This window comes from Gopherus evgoodei, unplaced genomic scaffold, assembly GCF_007399415.2.
Source record: "Gopherus evgoodei ecotype Sinaloan lineage unplaced genomic scaffold, rGopEvg1_v1.p scaffold_69_arrow_ctg1, whole genome shotgun sequence".
Lineage (NCBI taxonomy): Eukaryota > Metazoa > Chordata > Testudines > Testudinidae > Gopherus > Gopherus evgoodei.
The window spans coordinates 250,057-269,842 of record NW_022060090.1 but is presented as its reverse complement, the minus strand read 5'-3'; the positions used below and the strand labels follow the sequence as shown (position 1 = coordinate 269,842).

The 19,786-nt window shown below is 52.1% G+C and overlaps 2 protein-coding genes across 2 annotated transcripts in view; one reads left to right on the top strand and one right to left on the bottom strand.

Moving 5' to 3' along the window:
- LOC115643738 (zinc finger protein 660-like) overlaps window positions 1–19,786 on the bottom strand; it is a 579,185-nt gene that overhangs the window by 331,915 nt on the left and 227,484 nt on the right. The window lies entirely within an intron of this gene.
- Window positions 1–19,786, top strand: part of LOC115643744 (zinc finger protein 271-like) — a 38,304-nt gene that overhangs the window by 2,545 nt on the left and 15,973 nt on the right. Inside the window, exons 3-6 of the mRNA XM_030547738.1 lie at window positions 3,571–3,812; window positions 5,872–6,015; window positions 7,356–8,414; window positions 19,478–19,485. Coding sequence (XP_030403598.1) covers window positions 3,571–3,812; window positions 5,872–6,015; window positions 7,356–8,414; window positions 19,478–19,485 — 1,453 coding nt within the window. The remainder of the gene's footprint in view (window positions 1–3,570; window positions 3,813–5,871; window positions 6,016–7,355; window positions 8,415–19,477; window positions 19,486–19,786) is intronic.

Below are 19,786 nucleotides of genomic sequence, written 5' to 3'. Positions count from 1 at the left end.
CTGCACACAGCTGGGTGTGTGTGTCATGAGTCAGGAGAAGTCAGTGTCCAGTCCTGTGGGGCTGTGCTCCTGGCTCATACCTCCAGCACTCACTGCTGCCCCTCCCTTACCAGCTGCACTGGTCAGCCAGCCCCAGGCCTCTGTGAGGTCACTGCCCTCCACTCCCACCACTTTAAACCTTCAAACAGGGATATGGTGCACCAGTGCCAGAGTGCACTAGTGTAAAGTCTGTCCGTACTAAGGGTTTGCACCAGTGCCTAAAACATCAGTATGGCAGAGACCTTCAGTGCCCAGAACAGCAGGACGGTGGCACTAGAACTGGGATCTAGTTTTAGCTCTGTCACAGACCTTGCACACATCAATGTTTCTCCTCCCAACTTTAGTCTCTTTACGCAATTGCCCACTCACTGGGGTCTCCTCTCTCTCCACAGCTGCTCACCACTAAAATCTGTGTGCGTGTCACCAGAGCTGAGGTACTTCAGCTCTGGAATAGTCTTACAAGGGGAGCTGTGGAGTCTCTTTTCCTGCAAGTTTTTAAGAACAGGTAGGACAAACCTCTGTCACAGATAATCAACATATACTTGGCCCTGCCTCAGCAGAGACAGCTGGACTTGATGACATCTTGAGGTCCTATCTAGCCCTACATTTCAAGGATGCTATGCGATATATATGTATAAAAGAACATACAGAGAAAAACCGCACAACAACATGATGTCAAGCCATTCAAAAAACAACAAAACAAAAAACTACATTGCACAGCATAAAATGACATAATACTAAGGAGAAGAAAGCAACACGATGGAAACTAACACACCTTAGGACAAAAGTACACAATGCAAAATAGCTCAACTCAAACCAACACAACATAGACACCAAACAAGCTGAGGCAAAACAACGCACCATAAAACTATGCAACACAACATGGTGCAATCACAGTTCCAAAATGCAACATGCAAAACAGCTCAGCGTAGAACAGGACACAGCACAAAAGAGAATTATTTCAATGCAGGCCTGGAAGGGATCTTGAGAGGTCATCTACTCCAGCCTCCTGTGCTGAGGTAGAACCAAGTATCCCTAGACATTCCCAGACTGGTGTATCTCTAACCTGGTCTTAAAAACCTCCAGTGAAGGGAATTCCACAGTATCCCTTGGAAGCCAATGCAAGGCAGATACAGGCCAGAACAACGCTGAACACACACGCTGGGCTTGTGCATAAGGGGAGAGGCAAGAACTGAAACCATCTGGGTTCAGTTCCCAGTTTTGCCACAAATTCTCCATGCAAACTTGAGCAAATTACTTCAGCTCTCTGAGCTTCAGTTTCCCCATCTGTAAAATGGAGAGTCACCTCCCACCATTGGCCTATTTGGCCTTTCAGCTTTTTGTGGCAAGGCCTCTCTGTCCCTGTGGGCATGTCGACACTGCAGTCAGACACCGGCGGCTGGCCTGTGCCCGCTGACTTGGGCTCACACGGCTCAGGCTGTGGGGCTGTTTAATTGTGGTGTCCATGTTCCAGCTGGGGCTGCAGCGCAAGGTCTGGCACCCTCCCACCTCGCAAGGTCCTATAGCCTGGCTCCAGCCTGAGCCCAGACATCTACACTGCAATTAAACAGCCCCTTTGCCTGAGCCTGGTGAGCCTGAGTCAGCTGGGAAGGGCCAGTGGGGGGTTTTAATGGCAGTGTAGAGATACCCTTGGTGTCTTTTCCGCACCTGTCAGAATGGGGACCCTGATCTTGGTCAGTGTCTGTGCAGAGCCCTGCACAACAGGAAGCCTGATCTCAGTTGGGGACTCTGCAGCTCCCAGCATTACAGGAGCCCTGATTTTGTTTAGGGCCCCTGCAGCAACTGGCAAACTGTGGGGGCAGGATCTCTGTCAGGGTCTGTGCAGTGCACAGTACAGTGCTGGGGTGTGATCTTCGTTACGGTCAGTGCAATGCCAGGCCCAACGGGGACACACGTCTCAGCTGAGGTCTCTGAAGTACTCAGAACAATGGAGGCAGCAGTTTGGGTCACAGTCATGCGCTGCCTGGCACAAGGGGGACCGTGATTTTAGTGCAGGTCTCAGTTTTACCTGGACAACAGTGTCATCTGATCTCACCTGGGGTCTCTTCAGTGCTTGGCAGAACAAGGCCCAGATCTCAGTTGGGGTCTCTGCAGCACCTGGCAGAACAGAGCCACGCTCAGTACGATAGGAGCCCTGATCTCAGTCACACACCTGGAGAGAAAAGTGGGAAGATTTTTGAGAATTCAATATCAGTATTTCAGAACTGAGGAGAAAATGGGGCACAAGCTGAATATTTGCCAATATAAGGGACAAGCATCAACATGTGGGGAGATTTTATGTCACCATTCAACAGTTTAAGAGAGAAGAGGGGAAATTGGAGGGGATTATACAGGGATATTGAATCAACAACAGAATGGGACGGATTCTTCTTGCCTCACACTCACAGGGCCAGGAGGGAGCCCTGGGTGATGTCTTTTCACAGGGGAAAGGAGCGGGGCTGGAGTCAGAAGGTCGCTGGCTGTGGGGAGGGGCTGGCAGCGGGGTCTGGGAATGTGACTAGCAGGTGATGGGGGGAGGAGTAACTGGACTAGGAAACCTGGGGCTGGGCCATCTCCATGGGGGACACCTGCTCCTCCCTCCCCTTCCTGGCCCTTCCCACGCCCTGTTGCCAGCAGAGAGGGCCCCCCCCAGCCCAGCCCAGAGGTGTCCCTGTCTCAGGGCCCCCCCAGCCTCTGCCCAGGTCAGAAATCACTCGGGGGAACCATTTCCCACCCACACAAGGACAAATCCCTGCAGGTGAAAATGGGGGAAACACCCCAAACCTGAGATCTGAACTGGCCATTGGCGAAGGGCAGAGAAAATGGGGCACAATGGGGGGAGGGGAACAGGGAACTTCTCAGGGGTTGGGGGAGGGGGGGTCACCCTGGGTGCTGCTCGTTGCTCTCTAGGGAGAAAGGGGGCAGGGCGGGAGAGGAGGGGGGTCCCCACGGGGGGGGCAGCGGTAAATCCGAGGGGATCTCAGCCCCCCCCTTTCTCCCCCCGCTCCTCGGGGGTCACCTGCTCCCCCCCCCGGCCATGTCCGGGCTGCACAGACATTTCCCCCCCGCCCGGCCCCACGGGAGGGTTAATGCGGGACTCTCCTGCTCCCCGATCTGCGCATGCCCAGAGCCCCCACGGCACAAACCCTTCTCCGGCCCCGGGAGAGGCTCCAACGGCCCCGCGCGAGCCAGGCAGAGCCGGAGCGGCCCGCGCGCGCTGGCAACCCAGCTCCACCTCCCCTGCCGACGTCACTTCCGGTCCAGGGAGAGTCAGGAACTACATCTCCCAGGCTGCCCCGGCGGCGCTTCCACTTTTTCTATCCCAATGAAGGGAGTTTCCCCGGGGCCAGCCTGACCCTCCCCCCACCGCTCATGCTGTGCCCCGGCCCCGGCCCCGGCCCCGCCCCCTCTCCCAGCCGGGGCCTCTCAGACCCCTCCCCGCCTGTTCCCGGGGAGCGGCGGGGGGGGGCGCTTGTGACCCTCACGTAATAACCCCCCCGACACCCCAACCCTCAGCCCCGCCCCCCGCAGGAGCGTGTCCGCCCCGCGCTGTCCCCGGCCCCACGCGCTGCCCTCCCCTCCCGGCCCGGCACAGGCCCCGCTACCGGCAGGAAGGGGCGGCTCCTCCCAGGGCCTGGCCCTGACCCCGGACCCCTCGCAGGGGGGTTGGGACACGCGGGGACCCGCCTCAGCCCGGAGGGAGCAGGAGAAAAGCAGGGACTCAGCCTCCCCCTCCAGCCCCTGGAGACACCCCGGGGAGCGCCGCAGCCCCGGCGGGTTTGCAGGGCACAGGAAGGGGCTGGAGCAGCTGGGAGCGGGGGGGGGGTTGCGGGGCACAGGAAGGGGCTGGAGCAGCTGGGAGCGGGGGGGGGTTGCGGGGCACAGGAAGGGGCTGGAGCAGCTGGGAGCGGGGGGGGGTTGCGGGGCACAGGAAGGCATTAACCCCTCTGTGCCCGGCCGCGGGGGGGGGCTCTCTGGCTGCAGTGGCGCCAGCTCAGGTCGGGGTTATTGGGGGGTTGCTGGTGGGTTCCTGCTAGAGGGGGAGGGGCAGGAAATACTGAAGAGGTGGCAACTTGTGGGGAGTTAGGGCTGGAGGGGGCAGGGAATACCCTGGGTGAGGAAAGGGAGGGGGACAGAGTGTGACAAACCTGCTGGGACTTGTTTAACGTGGGCCTAGATCCTCAGAACAAACACTTGGGTGTTGGGGGAGAAAATTCCCTAATTTGTGGAACAGGAAATAGAGAAACCAACCCCCTGGGCAGGGCTGGGAAAACTGACCAGACTTCCAGTGCTGAGCCCTCAGCCTGCTAGCCAGGGGCTGGTGTGACATGGAAAGGGGGCCCCCACCAGGGAGGTGCAGGGAAGATGTCCCGGCCCCTCACATCCAGCTGCTGGCAGTGGGGAGGGTGTTGGGTTCCTACCATGGGGTTGTATCAGCCCCTGGCTAGTAGGTGTGTGATGGATCTGCAGGCAGAGACAAGGGGTCTCTCTTTGTTCTCTCACCGTGGTGCCCCTGGCTGCTCTCAGCAGTGTGGGGATAGGACTCTGCCGACTGTTTCTCTCTCAGAGCTTCCATTTGATTGGCTGCTTTCCCCCATGAATAGTGGGGCTGTGAGTGGGGAGCAGGTATTGAGTGTTGGACTCTTGCTCTTTCAGGGGCCGGTGACCTTCGAGGAGGTGGCTGTGTATTTCACCAGGGAAGAGGGGGCTCTGCTGGACCCCACTCGCAGAGCCCTTTACAGAGACGTCATGCAGGAGAACTATGAGAAGGTGACCTTGCTGGGTAAGGATTCCCGTCCCCTCGGTTCTTAGAAGGGGAAATGAAAAGTTTAGGTTCACACCACTCCACAATGCCACCTCTGCTCTGTCCGGTTTCAGCAGCGCCCCGACATGCCAGTGTCACACACACTAGCCCTCTGCCCTCCCCTGTTACAGAGCGCTCTGGGAACAGAGCAGTCCAGCAGAAAGTCTCACAGCTTCTCTTTGCTAAGATAATCGGGTTCATCTCCATCATAGCAAACAGAAGCTTCCTCCCCCTGGGCTGCTCTCCAGTACTGAACCTCCTGCACACAGACCATCTCAGACTTGCAAAGTGTTACCACCCCTTTGCCCTCAACCTGAGTTTTCCTTGTGAGTCACTGCCTTCACTTACCCCTCACTAAGCCCCACAGATCACTCGAACATACGCCACCAGGGTGCTGACAATCCCCATGGCAAGAACACACCCTTGGGCACCTTTGCTGACACAGCCTGCAACAGTCAGCACAGAAATGAGGCAGAATTGGCCCCCTAAGTTTCACATGCACCTCTCTGCGTAGCACAGGCACAGCTTTGCCCAGCTACTGCAACCCATCCCTCCATCGGCCAGTCACAACTACAGCTGGCCCAGTGCACACAGCTGGAGGCATGTGGATAGATGCTGGGATTCCCATCTGTGAACACAGCACAGACGACGGCACGTTCTCTTAGTCTTTCCTCGGATCGATTATAGGTTCGCAGCTTTGAAGGCCAGATGTGACTATTAGGTCATCTGCTCTGACGTCCTTTATACCACAGACCATAGAATTCATCCTGTTACTGCTGCATTGAGCTGAATATCTGAGTCCCTGTAGCAGTTTGTTAACCTTTGCACGGCCCACACAGAACCATCCTCAGTGGTTCTTGCCAGCTGCAGGGTTGAGGGTTGGGGGCAAAGTTAAGGTTGCATTGGAGGGGGGGCGTTTACATTAACTTCTCATTTCCTGGTTCGCAGAGGTTTAAGTTTAGTCACCATCTATACCAGAGGTGGGCAAAGTACCCTCCTGCCTCCCTTGTTTTCTTTCCCTTGAGCAGGGTTTCCAGTTTCCAAACCCTCTGTGATCTCCCAGCTGGAAGGAGGGGAAGAGCCGTGGGTCCTGGATCTCCAGGGTTCAGAGGAAAACGAGATCCTGAGAAGTCCCTGGACAGGTGAGGAAACATTAAACCAACCCAGAAACTGTAAGTGCCTGAGAGAACCAGCTGGGATTCCCCACACAGACTCTGTGAGCTCAGGACAGTCCCCAGCAGATCTCACTCCTGGCTTCCTACAGATGGTGACTGACACCTTGGCTGGAGCTGCCTCCCTTCCGACTGAGTGTTCGGATGGGATGTGGGCAGGGCCGGCCTTGGGGAAATGGCACCTTGGGCAAACTTGCATTTTGGTGCCCCTGGCTCCCATAGGCATGGCACCCCCCCATTCCCTCTGTCCCTCATGGGCTCGACAGGCTCCCCACCCTCCCTTCCCCCTAGCCCCTGCACTGTGCCCCCTTCGCTCCAAATACCTGCTCCCCCTTCACTCCTAACTTCTGCCCCCTCCAGCCCCTCCCAACACCTGCCCCCTCCTGTGCCCCCTTCACCCCAACCCCTTCCCCTCCCTCATGTGCCCCTAATCCCAGGACTGTGCCCCCTTCTCTCATACCCCCTGTACCTCCCTCCTGCACCCTGATCCCCTGCATGGTGCATACCCCTTCACCCGAAACCCTGCCCCCTGCACCTCAACACCTGCCCCTCCCTGAGCCCCCAACCCCTGCACTGTGCCCCCTTTGCCCCTAATGCTTGCATCCTCCTGCACCCAAGTGGGGAACCTGACCTAGATGCACAAAGCAGCTGGCATTGCTGCTTGCTCTCCCCCTGGACTGCTGCTACCCTGCCCCACTCAGCCCTGGGGGGCTGGGAGAGGGGAGCAAGGAGCGACGTCAGGGCTGCCTGCATCCAGGTCACTTTTCCTGCAGGCTGTGTAAGGGGAGGGCAGGAGAGCAGCTGCTCCTGATGTCTCAGCATAGCCCAGGTGGGGAAGTGACCTGCATTGAGGGAGCCATGGTGTGTGTGTGTGTGTGTGTGTGTGTTTGTGTAGGAGAGGATATGAGGAGTGTGTGTATGTTGATGGGCGTGTGTGAAGGACTGTGTGTGTGGAGAGGCCCCTCTGCTCTGGAGCAGTCACCTGGCTCTGACGGCTGGTCGTCCAACTACCCCCTGCAGCTCAGGTCTCTCCCACTCCCCCACGCAGCTGCTTATCTGCCTCCCTGTGCCCGTTTTCATCAGCCCAGCGAGCCTCTCGGCAGCAAGTCAGATGGGAATCCAAATCCTGCGCCCGGCATCCCCTTGGGTGGGGCATCCGTACGGCCCACCCTAAAGGCCGGTCCTGGGTGTGGAGCAGAATTGATCCCCTCCACTCTCCCCTATGGGGATGAGTTTGGGGGAATTCAGTCCCTGATTTTTATTGTCTGTCTCTCCGGCACTTACTCGGGTTTGCTCTCTGCCTTTCCATCCCCAATTCTGAGATTTCTCCTCCCTTCTAGCAGGTGATGGGGTGGTGAGGGAGAGCGAGGAGCAGAATCCTCACCAGGAAGATGCTGAGCTCGCCGAAGCGCATGGGGAATTACTGCGAAGATCCAAAGGGAGCGTGTCCAGCCCCCGTGATCAGGGAAAAGCTGATGAAAGTTACCAGAGACAAGAGAGAGAGCAGGGAAACCACTCAGAGGAGAGAGTGGATGAACCCATTAATTGTCAGGCAACTCACAGGGACCTCAAGGAAACTACATCCCAGGAGAAAATCCTCACGCAGAAGCGAGAGAATACGTGTAGTGAGTGTGGGAAAAACTTCAATTACCATTCAGCCCTTATTCGACATGAGATAATCCACACAAAAGAGAGACCCTACGAATGCTGTGAGTGTGGGAAAAGCTTCAATCGTACCTCTGCCCTTAGTAGGCATCAGCAAATACACAGAGGAGAGAAACCCTATGAATGCTGTGAGTGCGGGAAACGTTTCACTCAGAGATATACCCTTATCTCTCATCAGAGAATCCACACAGGAGAGAGACCCTATGAATGCTGTGAGTGCGGGAAACGTTTCACTCAGAGATCAGCCCTTATCTCTCATCAGACAATGCACATGGGAGAGCGACCCTACGAATGCTGCGAGTGTGGGAAAAGCTTCTCTTGGAGCTCAAACCTTACTATACATCAGCGGATCCACACAGGAGAGAGCCTATCCTCCCTTACCTCTCATCAGACAACGCACGCAGGAGAGCGACCCTATGAATGTTGTGAGTGTGGGAAAAGCTTCTCTCGGAGCTCAAACCTTACTATGCATCAGAGGATCCACACAGGAGAGACACCCTATGAATGCAGTGAGTGCGGGAAACGTTTCACTCACCTCTCCTCCCTTATCTCTCACCAGAGAGTCCACACGGGAGAGAGACCCTATGAATGCAGTGAGTGCGGGAAAAGCTTCTCTCGGAGCTCAACCCTTATTACACATTACAGAATCCACACCGGGCAGAGACCCTATGAATGCTGCGAGTGTGGGAAAAGCTTCGCTCATAGTTCAGGCCTTTCTAAACATCAGAGAATCCGTAAAGGAGATAAACTTCATAAAAACCTTCTCTAGAGCTGTCAGAAGATTTTTTTCTTTAATTCTTTTGACAGTTCCCAGATAGTGAGTGTTAAGGCTGTTTGCATCTTTTGCCCACTGTAGTCCCTCAGCTCCCACATGGGTTGCGCACTTTTGAAGCTCGCCCGTCTTTGGGGTGGATCCTGTGGTCCTTTCTATCAACTCCATTGTCCTGCGAGTCATGGGAGTGGGTGTCCTTTCTATCAGGAATGTCATCACCCCAGGTGGGGGAGATGGGGAGTATCTTCAACCAGCTACGTTGAGATAAAATCTACCTGGGTCTCATCACTGTGGTTGCCATGGAGTTAGCTAGCTTGAGTTCACTTTCCTGATGTAAAAAGACAGCTATTCTTGCAGTAAAGACATGGGCCATGGATAGTGGGTGGGGTTATCTAGCACATTTCCTCCTGATCTGACCTAACCACCGTCACATTTCCTTGTCTAAACAAACCTGGAGATTCACATTTATACTCCTCCTCTCAGTGCAAAGTTATTGTTCGAGTTGCCATGTTCCTCTCTGAGGACAGATCGTCTCCTTCCCAGTTGTTCTCACATTACCCTGGATTGTGCAGAACAGCAGTTACTTTGTTGACTTTTTTCTCATTTAAAATATATTTAAATATGATGAAGAGCTGGAGCAGTGTCAGGGAAATAAGGGTCATTTCAGGCTCTGTGACACTGGAAGGAGATGGGGCGACTCAGAGATTCCGTCCTTCCCCATCACCCCAGAACTGTTACCTTGTGTCTGAGCCATGCAGAGTTCACCCCTTCATATTCCTTCACTTCCCAACGTGTCCGGTGAGGTCATGTTCTTGGCTGTCCATGCTTGGGAATGGTGCTTGGACGTCTTTGATCCTAAATCAGAGTCACTCTGGCAGGCAATGAAAGTGTCACAGACCTGGAAGGGGATTTCAAATGGATCCCAAGCACTGTTCAAATCCCCTTTTCCCTCTATTGGCAAAGCCACTTCTGGGAAGGTCGGCTGTTTTTTCCGCCTGTTCTGTAGGTGCTAAAACTTCTGTAAATAACACTAATGAGACAGCGCTGGGTGAAGCAGGTTTCAGTGGATCAGGGGAGAATTTCTCATCCTGATTCTGAGACATCAGATGTAACCTAGTCTGGAATTTCACTTTAAATGAAAATGAAAGTGTCTTCTACCTGTCTGTGATATGGGTTTTCTATCTTTCATGAAGGCTCCTTGGTCATATAACTGCATGTTAGTGTTGTTTGACAGATTGTAGCTCAGATTTATTGGGAAATTTCAGGCAAATGACCATCACTTTTTACTTTAGGTTTGTTTTTTCCCCTATCCCTGCATGATGACATGGAGAAAATTCAAATACAGTTCAGTCAACAGGAGAGAATACTCCAAGCTGCTGGACATATTATCAGAGAAACAGTCTGTTTTTAAATCTCCACTCTGAAAAGGTGAACAGCAGCAGACCCCAAATGGTGCAACTGACGGAAGTAAGTGCACATGGTCACAGGGTAGTTCAATTGTTTAAGTCAATATTGTCTCAGATGATCCAGGGATAGAATTCCACAGCAAGTGACTTGGAACTAGGCAAAATGCCCAGGTATTTGGTTCCCAAGGTATTTGTGACCCAGTCCCTACAGGAGGTTACTCCTGAAGAGATCTCCTGGCTAATCCCAAAATTTGGGAAATGCTGTCTGTGATGAGGTGCATCAACCCTGCACTGGCACTGCTAGGGTTAACTGCACCCTGTGGGCTGAAGAGGCCACACCCCCTCGCCCTCTCTGGGCATGCTCCGACTGGAGATGGAGTATAAAAGGGAGCAGCTCAGCCAGGGCGGACTGGGGAGAACAAACCTATGTTGTTGGCACGGGGTGTGTGGGGGGAGACCCCAGGGCTGGGCTGGGCTGGCAGGGGGCTGCCGGTAGGGGGAAGCCCAGAGCTCAGTCAGCAGGAGTATGTGGTGGGGAGCCCAGGCCTGATGTGGGGGCAGCCAAAATTTGTTTTGCTTGGGGCAGCAAAAATCCTAGAGCCGCCCCTGCCTCCACGCACTGTGAGGTAGGTAGGAGCGGATAATTATTATCTCTACTTGAAAGAGGGAGAAGCTAAGGCTGAGGAAGGAGAATTGACTTGTCTTAGATCACACACCCAGCCAGTGGTAGACTTGGGAATAGGACCTAAGAGCCCTGATTTTCAAACTAACCATTGGATCTTGAATTTCAGACATTGAATGACCTGAGTAAAGTGTTCTTAGATGAGCTCCAGACCAACAACAGTGACAGTAATTATTCAGCAAGTATTTGAGGAGAACTGCAATGTTAGAGAGAATCATGAACTGCTCAGAGACAATTAATGCAGAGAAGCAGCAAAACTCATCAAACATAGAACTGGTTCTGACTTATTTACTTAACCTTAAAAGAGAACACTAAGGACCTGAGTCTCCTCCTTGTCAGTAACCCCCTGCTCAGCCAATCAGGGTAGAGACTGGGGACGGGAGGCTGAGGGTTCTCACCAGAGGAGCCCGAAAGGGATGGCCCAGGTCACTGGTGGGGATCACTGCCCGAGCACTAGTTCAGCCCCACATTTATGGGTGGACCTCCCACAGTGGGAGCTGCAGAGCACTTCCTGTAACTAACTAACACTCTCTCTCTCTCTCTCACACTCACACACACACTCTCTCACACACACACACTCACACACACACACCCTCTCCTGGTGTTCAGAGGGGAACAAGTAAAAGGACAAAGGAAGCAAGAGAAGAAGAGAAAGGAGGAAGGGAGGGTTGGAGGAAGAGGTGAAACAAAAAGGACAAACCCTAATGTCCCCAGTGATTCTAAGGGGAGAAATCCCAGGTGCGCAATAAAATTCTGCCTCCTTAAGCTCGTGTTTTCCACACCTAGAATTCAACTGTCACCAGATGGATCAGACTGAACAGGTTTCAAACCTCCAGGAGGCTCTTACCTTCTAAACAGGGATGGCTGTTTTCTAATAAAATCACTAAAAGGGAAGGAGAAAACTTGGAACAGGTTCCTCCTGGTGCTCATGTATGTGAACCCAAATACTCTCTCAGTCCTCAAAGAGAGACCTGGGGGAGACTTGCTGAAGCAAAGCCACAGAGGTCTCTGAGGTTTCCCTGGCCCCTTGCCCCTGTCCTGCCTGGCTGATGTCAGCATCTCTCTGTGAGGTCACCACCTTTGACCGATAGTCTGAGGTCCTACAAAAGGCCTTTGTGATGTCACTGTCACACCCCTCCCTTACTGGGCTAGTGTCCTGCCCCTGGCCAGGCACTTTGGAGGTTTGAGCTACTCCCTGTGGATCATCCCACTCAAGAAGCGTTCATTCTAGGAAACAAGCCAGCTAGACAGGAAAACCTCAGATGCTGCTCCCAATGCTACACTCAGTTTTTTCAGAAATTAATCGATTTTATTCATAGATTCATAGACTCTAGGACTGGAAGGGACCTCGAGAGGTCATAGATTCCAGTCCCCTGCCCTCATGACAGGACCAAATACTATCTAGACCATCCCTGATAGACATTTATCTAACCTACTCTTAAATATCTCCAGAGATGGAGATTCCACAACCTCCCTAGGCAATCTAGTCCAGTGTTTAACTACCCTGATGGTTAGGAACTTTTTCCTAATGTCCAACCTAAATCTCCCTTGCTGCAGTTTAAGCCCATTGCTTCTTGTTCTATCATTAGAAGCTAAGGTGAACAAGTTTTCTCCCTCCTCCTGATGACACCCTTTTAGATACCTGAAAACTGCTATCATGTCCCCTCTCAGCCTTCTCTTTTCCAAACTAAGTAAACCCAGTTCTTTCAGCCTTCCTTCATAGGTCATGTTCTCAAGACCTTTAATCATTCTTGTTGCTCTTCTCTGGACCCTCTCCAATTTCTCCACATCTTTCTTGAAATGCGGTGCCCAGAACTGGAAACAATACTCCAGTTGAGGCCTAACCAGTGCAGAGTAGAGTGGAAGAATGACTTCTCGTGTCTTGTTTATGTAACCCTTCTGCCCCTCTGAGTTGGCAGCATCAAGGGCCGGGTTCAGTATCCAGGGGTTCCGTTTCAATAACCCAATGCCAAACCAGCTCGAGCCCCCACCCAGTGACCTGGGAAAATCTTACACACACCCCTAGGCGCCTCAAAGAGGCAAGCACAGAGTCTTGGTGTAGCAAAAAAGGTTTAATACATGAGATAAACAACAAACACTAAATTGGGAAAACACCTCAACTAGAGTTCATAGACCAAACCGTGAGCAAAGACCCACCCCAGGAAATTGGGCTGTGTGCTCTTTCCTGGGCTGTTGAGTCCAGCAACCCCCAAATCACCCACAGTCGCAAAAGTCCCACAATCCAAAAGTCTCTGTCCTGGGTCAGTGCAGCCCCAAAGTTCGAGAGTCTATCTGCAGAGGTCCCTCCCCCCAGCCTGGGTAGAAAGGGGCACCTTACGTGGTCCGGGGCCAACTGCCCTGCCTCTCCATGGGTTCTGCTCCCGCCTTCTCCACAAACTGCTCCACTTTACCATTCACTCCACTCTGCTCCTCCAGCCGTCCTCACAAACTGCTCCGCTCCACCAGCTGCTCTGCTCCACCAGCTGTCCCGTGAGCTGCTCCAGTTGTCCCTGCAAACTGCTCGGCTCCGCTCGCTCTGTGGGCCGCTCCACCCGTCCCACAGCTACTCCGCTCTGCCAGCTGCTCCGCTGCCACCAGCTGTCCCATGATCCGCTCCAGCCGTCCCCGCAACTGCTCCACTCCACCAGCTGCTCTGTTCCACAGTATAGCTTCAGGCTCCCCCACTAGTTAGCACAGTACTCAGTGCTCTCAGCTCTTTAGTAATTTCAGCTCTTTAGTGATTTCAGCTCATAGTAGGGGAGCCCCAGTGCTAGTGCACCATTAGCCAAAAATCAGAGGGGTAGACGTGTTAGTCTGGATCTGTAAAAGCAGCAAAGAATCCTGTGGCACCTTATAGACTAACAGACGTTTTGGAGCATGAGCTTTCGTGGGTGACATGCATCTGAAGAAGTGAGTATTCACCCATGAAAGCTCATGCTCCAAAACATCTGTTAGTCTATAAGGTGCCACAGGATTCTTTGCTGCATTAGCCAAAAAGTGAGTTCAGCTCAGTAACCTGTATCTGGATTGTTAAAGGAATAAAAAATCAACTCTGATATTCCACAGTGGAGAGAGGAGGATGTGCAATTGGTATTCCAGGCCCTCACAAGGGGCCCATACCATCAAGTACACACACCAGTCCCCAACCTCTCTCCCTTCATGGGGTTTTGGAACCCATGTCCCATGTTTAGCAAGTACCACCCAACTGAGGTTGAGTCATCTCTGTCACAAAGCAGTCCCACAGCTCCCCATTCACACAATCAGGGTGACAAACTTTTTTTCCCTGCCCCAATAACAAAGAAATTGGGGATCCAGAGCTGTTAAAATAACTATCTCAGTCTGCTGTGGGCTTATGCTAAGTGGAGGGTGGATGCCAATGCAAATCTTTCCCCATTCTTTGAAATTCTTGGAATTCTTTCCACATTCCCTACAATTCACCACCAGATGTCAGGGTAGCGCTCATCCTGACTCTGCTTACATCATTATTATTCTCTTCTGGTTTCTGAATCAGTTTTGTCATCCAGGTGTGTTTCCAGATGTTGAGTTGTGGGGGAGAGAGGCCAAGTCATGCTGTCTCTACCCTTCTTTCACAGTTTCTTCCAACTTTCTAGAAAGCTCCTTTGCTAGAACGTGAATCAAGCAGTGCCCAGTGTCGTTGTGTTATATTGGAGAAGTCTGCATTGTACACAGTTCCTGGGATAGTCCTTGGGAGGGTGGATCCCTTTAATGGGCCAGCAGCGAGTCTGGCTCGTCCATTGTCACACCTGAAAGGCTGGTGGTGGGCATTTCCCAACCTCATAACATATCTCAGTAGGGCACACAGAGCAAACTTCATAACTTCCCAACCAATGCTACACACACAGTCCAACACAATATTAATGTTCAACAGATCAAGACTTTTGAAATGATACCTCACCAGGCAGACTTTGTACAAACCGTATCATCATTATATGAGAGTGGTGAATATGGGGCTTCCAGGTGCTGCTTTGAGCACAGCGTGCAACACCTGCGCTGACATTGCAAAGGAGACGTACCCTTAGAGTCCATCTCTCCTGGGATAAAGATGGCAGCATGGCTGGCCTGGGTCATCTGACTTGGGCCCATGGAGCTGTTGGTGTCACCAGGTGTAAATGTAGGTAACTCGGGAAAGTGATAAATCACAAGTGTCAATGAATCCCTCCTGTTGTAGGCCTTAGTGAACCATTGTTCCTCCATGTTCAACACTTTGTGTAACCTAATGTACTAATAGTTGCAAAAATGTAATGTTAGCAGTTAGTTTTTGGTTGTAACAGCCAGTTCTCTGCTGTAATACATTGAAGCTAGGCTGAAGCAAGTTTCAAGGCCACTTTTAGATAGAGCATACATGTCTCTGCAGCAGAAAGGGGGAGAGGGAGGGGGAAAACAAAGAAATGTGTGAGAAAATGCTGCAGCTGGACAGAAGAGGGAGGGGAAATGTGGAATTGTTAGTCAGCAAGAAAAGTTCTCATGAATATAAAGGAACAGACTGCTTGTTTTAATCGTGCTTGATTTGAGTCAGTCTTCCTGCACCGCTTTGAGATCTCAAATAAACTTGGTTTGCTTCTGCCGGCAACCTTAGAATGCATTCTGGTGAATTGGAAGGTGTTTGGCTTGGATCCAATAACTAAGAATAACTTTAAAAGGTTCTGTACAGTAGACTGGCCTCAATACCAGCTAGAGAGCCAGGAGAGGTGGCCACCAGAAGGATCACTTAATTACAATACGATCCTTCAGCTAATCCTGTTTTGTCAGCGAACAGGTAAATGGACTGAACATCTGTATGCACAATTGTTTATGGCATTATGGCATAGGATAGATATTTTGCAACACTGTAATTTGACTCCAACTGGTTCGGTAGTCACTAATGTTAGTCCCCAGAGCCCTCCTACAGTTGTAATGGCAGATTCGGTGTCCCCTTCAGCTTTAACACCCGCACCATATAAAGAGCAGGTGCCCCAGGCCCCAGAGATTGCTCCCTCTGTGGATTCTATCCGTTGTTACCGAGACCAGAATAGCCAGCCAAGGAGCAGAAGGGCGCCCGGCCACTACTATGCAAGTTTACAACCCATGTGCCTTTTAATGCAGTGGAGCTAGCAGCCTTTAAGACACAGGCTGGGGAATTCTCAACGAATCTCAGGTTTTTGAGGGATGTCCTGGCTAGCCACAAGCCTGACTGGGACGATTGTCAGATCCTTATGAGGACCCTGTTGTCTGAGGCGGAGTGGAATGAGGTTATGTCCCAGGCAAGGGAGGAGGCACAGCGGAGATATGACGTGAAATTCCAGATACTGTCCTTGTCCCCGGGAACCAGGTTCCCCTGGCTGACCCCAGGTGGAATCCTAATGATGAGCAGCACTCAACCGCCTCACCTCCTATAAGGAGCTGCTTTTGTATGGACCTTCGACACTATCGGCTTGTCCGACGCAACAACTGGGCAAAAACCATATGAGATAATACAGGAGCCAAAGGAAATCCGTTTCTTTTTGCAGCGCATCCGAGATGCTATTTGGCAGAATACAAATGCAAACCCCGATGACCAGGCCATTGAGGCAGTTATAAAAGGTATCTTTACCAGTCGTGCAGCCCTTGATATTAAAAGGAAATTGCAGAAAAAGGAGGATTTAATGGGCATGACCATGGCACAGATTCTGAAAACTGCAAATAAGGCTTATAGCCTGAGAGAGGGAGAAAAGGAGAAAAGGCAAGTGAAAATGTTAGTAGTGGCAGTGCAAGCTGGCAGGGAAAGGCCCCAGGAAGGTGGAAGGGGCCAGGGAGTAAGGGGCCGTGGGCGTGGATGCCCTGACCCGTAGGAGAAGCACCTGGGTTGCAACCAGTGTGCTATCTGCCGGCAGGAGGGGACCCTGGAAAAATGAATGCCCCCAAAGGGAGCGTACCCTATGATAGCTGCGGAGGAGCAAGACTAGGGGTGTTAAGGGAGACAGACCATCCTGCCCCCGGAACCCCCGAGTAAAAATGCGGGTGGGGAAACTCGGAAATAGACTTTTTAGTAGACTCTGGAGTCAACACGCACAGCTGCCCGTGGCAGACTCTCTCACTGTGGTGGGTGCCACAGGAAAAGGAACCAAATGTTCAGCGTATGCCCCAGCGGAATGTGCTTTGGAAACAGAACTATATCTCACAAGCTGGTTCACCTTCCCGATTTGGCCCAACACCCTGCCTAGGATGGGACCTGCTTTGTCGCTTAGGTGCCACCCTGCATTTTTACTCAAGAGGAAATAACCCTTACCTTACCCCCCGAGAATGCATGATCATGACTCTTGCAGCTGAACCCTCAGCTATGCAAGCCCCAGAGTGGAGCCAGTGGGAGGACCAGATATACCCCTTAGTCTGGGCATCAGGGGTCCTGGGAAAAGCCACCCACCCAAACCCTGTCAATGTGCAGCTTTTGCCAGGAAAAGGCCCAGTGCAAATCAAACAGTATCCACTAAAGGGGGGAAGCCAGAGAGGGGCTACAGGGAACTATAGATCGATTCCTACAATATGGTGTCTTCGAGAATGCCAGTCAGCTTGGAACACTCCTATCTTGCCTGTGCAGAAGCCTGATGGCATGTACCGGCTGGTGCAAGACCTCAGAGCAGTCAATGAACGGGTTAAACTCTGCACCCCCTCGTCCCAACCATATACCTTGTTGGCCTCCGTGGGGGTACAGTATACCCATTTTTCAGTTCTGGATTTAAAAGATGCCTTCTTCACAATTTCCAGTTGACACACCATCTCAGGAGATTTTCTCCTTCGAATGGGAGGATGAAAGGAGGGTTAAAAAGCAGCTTTGCTGGACAGTTTTGGCCCAGGGATTTAAAAACTCCCCCACCCTTTTTTGGCCAGGCCCTGGCTAGGGACTTGGAGGAATGGGACAATGAGGACAAGGTCCCTCCTCTTGCAATATGTAGATGACTGTTAATTGCAGCTGTGGGTTTAACCCCTTGCCTTAAAGCCACTGTGAGCCTCCTGAACTTGTTGGACTCTGAGGCTATCGGGTAGCACGGAGTAAGGCTCAAATCGCCCTCCCAAGAAGTACAGTACTTAGGGTTCACATAAGGCAAGGAGAACGTCAGCTTTCAATGAAAGAAGGAAGCAATCTGTCCAAGTTCCTATCCCAAACAATTGTAAACGGCTCAGGGCCTTTCTGGCATGGCAGGCTTTTGCAGAATATGGATCTCTGAATTTGGACTGTGGGCCAAACCATTGTAAGAATGCGTTAAGGAGCAGATCACGACCCCTTTCACTAGTCCCCAGAAGCTGACAAGGCATTTAAGGTTCTGAAAAGAAAGTTAATGGAGTCCCAGCCCTGGGTCTGCCGGACCTCTCCAAGCCGTTTCAGCTGTATGTACATGAGAGGAAAGGGGTGGCTCTGTGAGTGCTCACTCAGTTATTAGGTACTTGGAAACGTCCCATGGTTTATTTTTCCAAACAACTTGATCCAGTTGACAAGGGGTGGCCAGGTGTTTACGGGCGGTTTGCTTGCAACTGCCCTAGTCCTTGAGGAAGCTGAGAAGTTAATCCTGGGAGGGGTTGTGTAAGTGTTTGTTCCTTACATGGTTCAGGCCCTGCTGGATGGCAAGGGTGGTCTTTGGCTCACACCAGGCTCGGGTGGCTCGGTAGCAGGCTAAGCTTTTAGAGAACCCTGAAGTCACCCTGCAGACCTGCCCACTCCCTTAACCCAGCCACCCTTTTGCCAGAGACAGAGGAGCGGGAACATGACTGTCTAGATGTAATAGATGCCCAATACTCCAGCTGTCCAGACTTAAAGGACCAGCCACTTCCGAATGCAGAGTGTGAGCGGTACACGGATGGCAGTAGTGCTGTTGTAGATGGACAAAGGAGGGTGGGCTATGCTGTTGTAATCCTCCCGATACCGTGGAAGCCGAGGGTTTACCTGCTGAGACATCTGCTCAGCTTGCTGAACTAGTAGCCCTGACCCGTGCACTTGAACTGTCAAAAGGAAAACGAGTCAACGTCTTTACTGACTCTAAATATGCTTTTGGAGTATTACATGCTCATGCTGGTTTGTGGAAGCAAAGAGGACTGCTAACAGCCCAAGGATCTCTGGTTAAGCATGGGTCCCAGATCCTCCGGCTTCTAGAAGCTGTACAGCTCCCCTTAGAGGTAGCAGTGGTGCACTGTAAGGTCCATCAAAGGGAAAATCAAGATGTGGCCCGGGGCAATGCTAGGACGGACAGGGAAGCCAAGCGTGCTGCTACCTTGCAGCCACCGGAGGCAAAGACTGCCCATATGCATGCCCTTATCCCATCGGTAGGGGAGCTCCCAGCCCCGCAGTACTCTCCGGAAGAAAGAAACCTGGCTGACAGGCTTGGTCTCCAGGAAAAGGAGGGATGGCTCCACTCCACAGAGGGAAGAATTCTATTACCTAAGAGCCTAATCCCACCAGTGTTACAGCAATTACATCAAACTACCCATGCAGGGAGGGAGGCTCTTACCCAGCTTATGAGTAAATATTTTCTAACCTCTGGACTTAGACCCATAGCATCCCAGCTACAAGCTGAATGTTTGGTCTGCCAAAAGAATAACCCACAACCAGGACTGTCAGTGACGCCAGCAACTCCGGGACCCACCCCAGGTCCAGGACTGGTGTGGCAAATAGATTTTACTGAGTTTCCCCGGACTCAAGGGTACAAAATATCTTCTCGTCTTAGTGGATCGATTCAGCGGATGGCCTGAAGCCTTCTCATGTCGAAACAATACGGCCAGAACAGTGGCATTAAAATTTGTCAAGGAGATTATTCCTCGATTCGGACTCCCCTAGTGGATGGAATCTGATAATGGAACCCACTTCACATCAAAATTGTTCAGAACATATCGGGTGTCTTACAGATCCCTTGGAAGCTCCACACTCCTTGGCGGCCGCAGGCCAGTGGAGTAGTGGAACGCATGAATCAGACACTCAAGTGACATCTCTCGAAGGTTTGCCAGGAGGCCTCTCTTCGGTGGCCTGATGCTTTGCCCCTTGTTTTACTCCGTGTCCGTGCTCTCCCAAAGGGCAGATTAGGGCTCAGTCCCTTTGAGATTATGTTTGGAAGGGCATGGCCTATGAATGGTGCACTGGTTCTGGCAGGGGAGTGGGAAATGGGGTGTGGTTTCTTGTCTCAGTACATGCGCTCTTTGTCTGCTGTTCTCTGTTCTCTTCACAGGTACACCAAAGATTTCCAGCCTCTGTCGCTGGATGTCCCAATCCATTCCTTGCAGCCC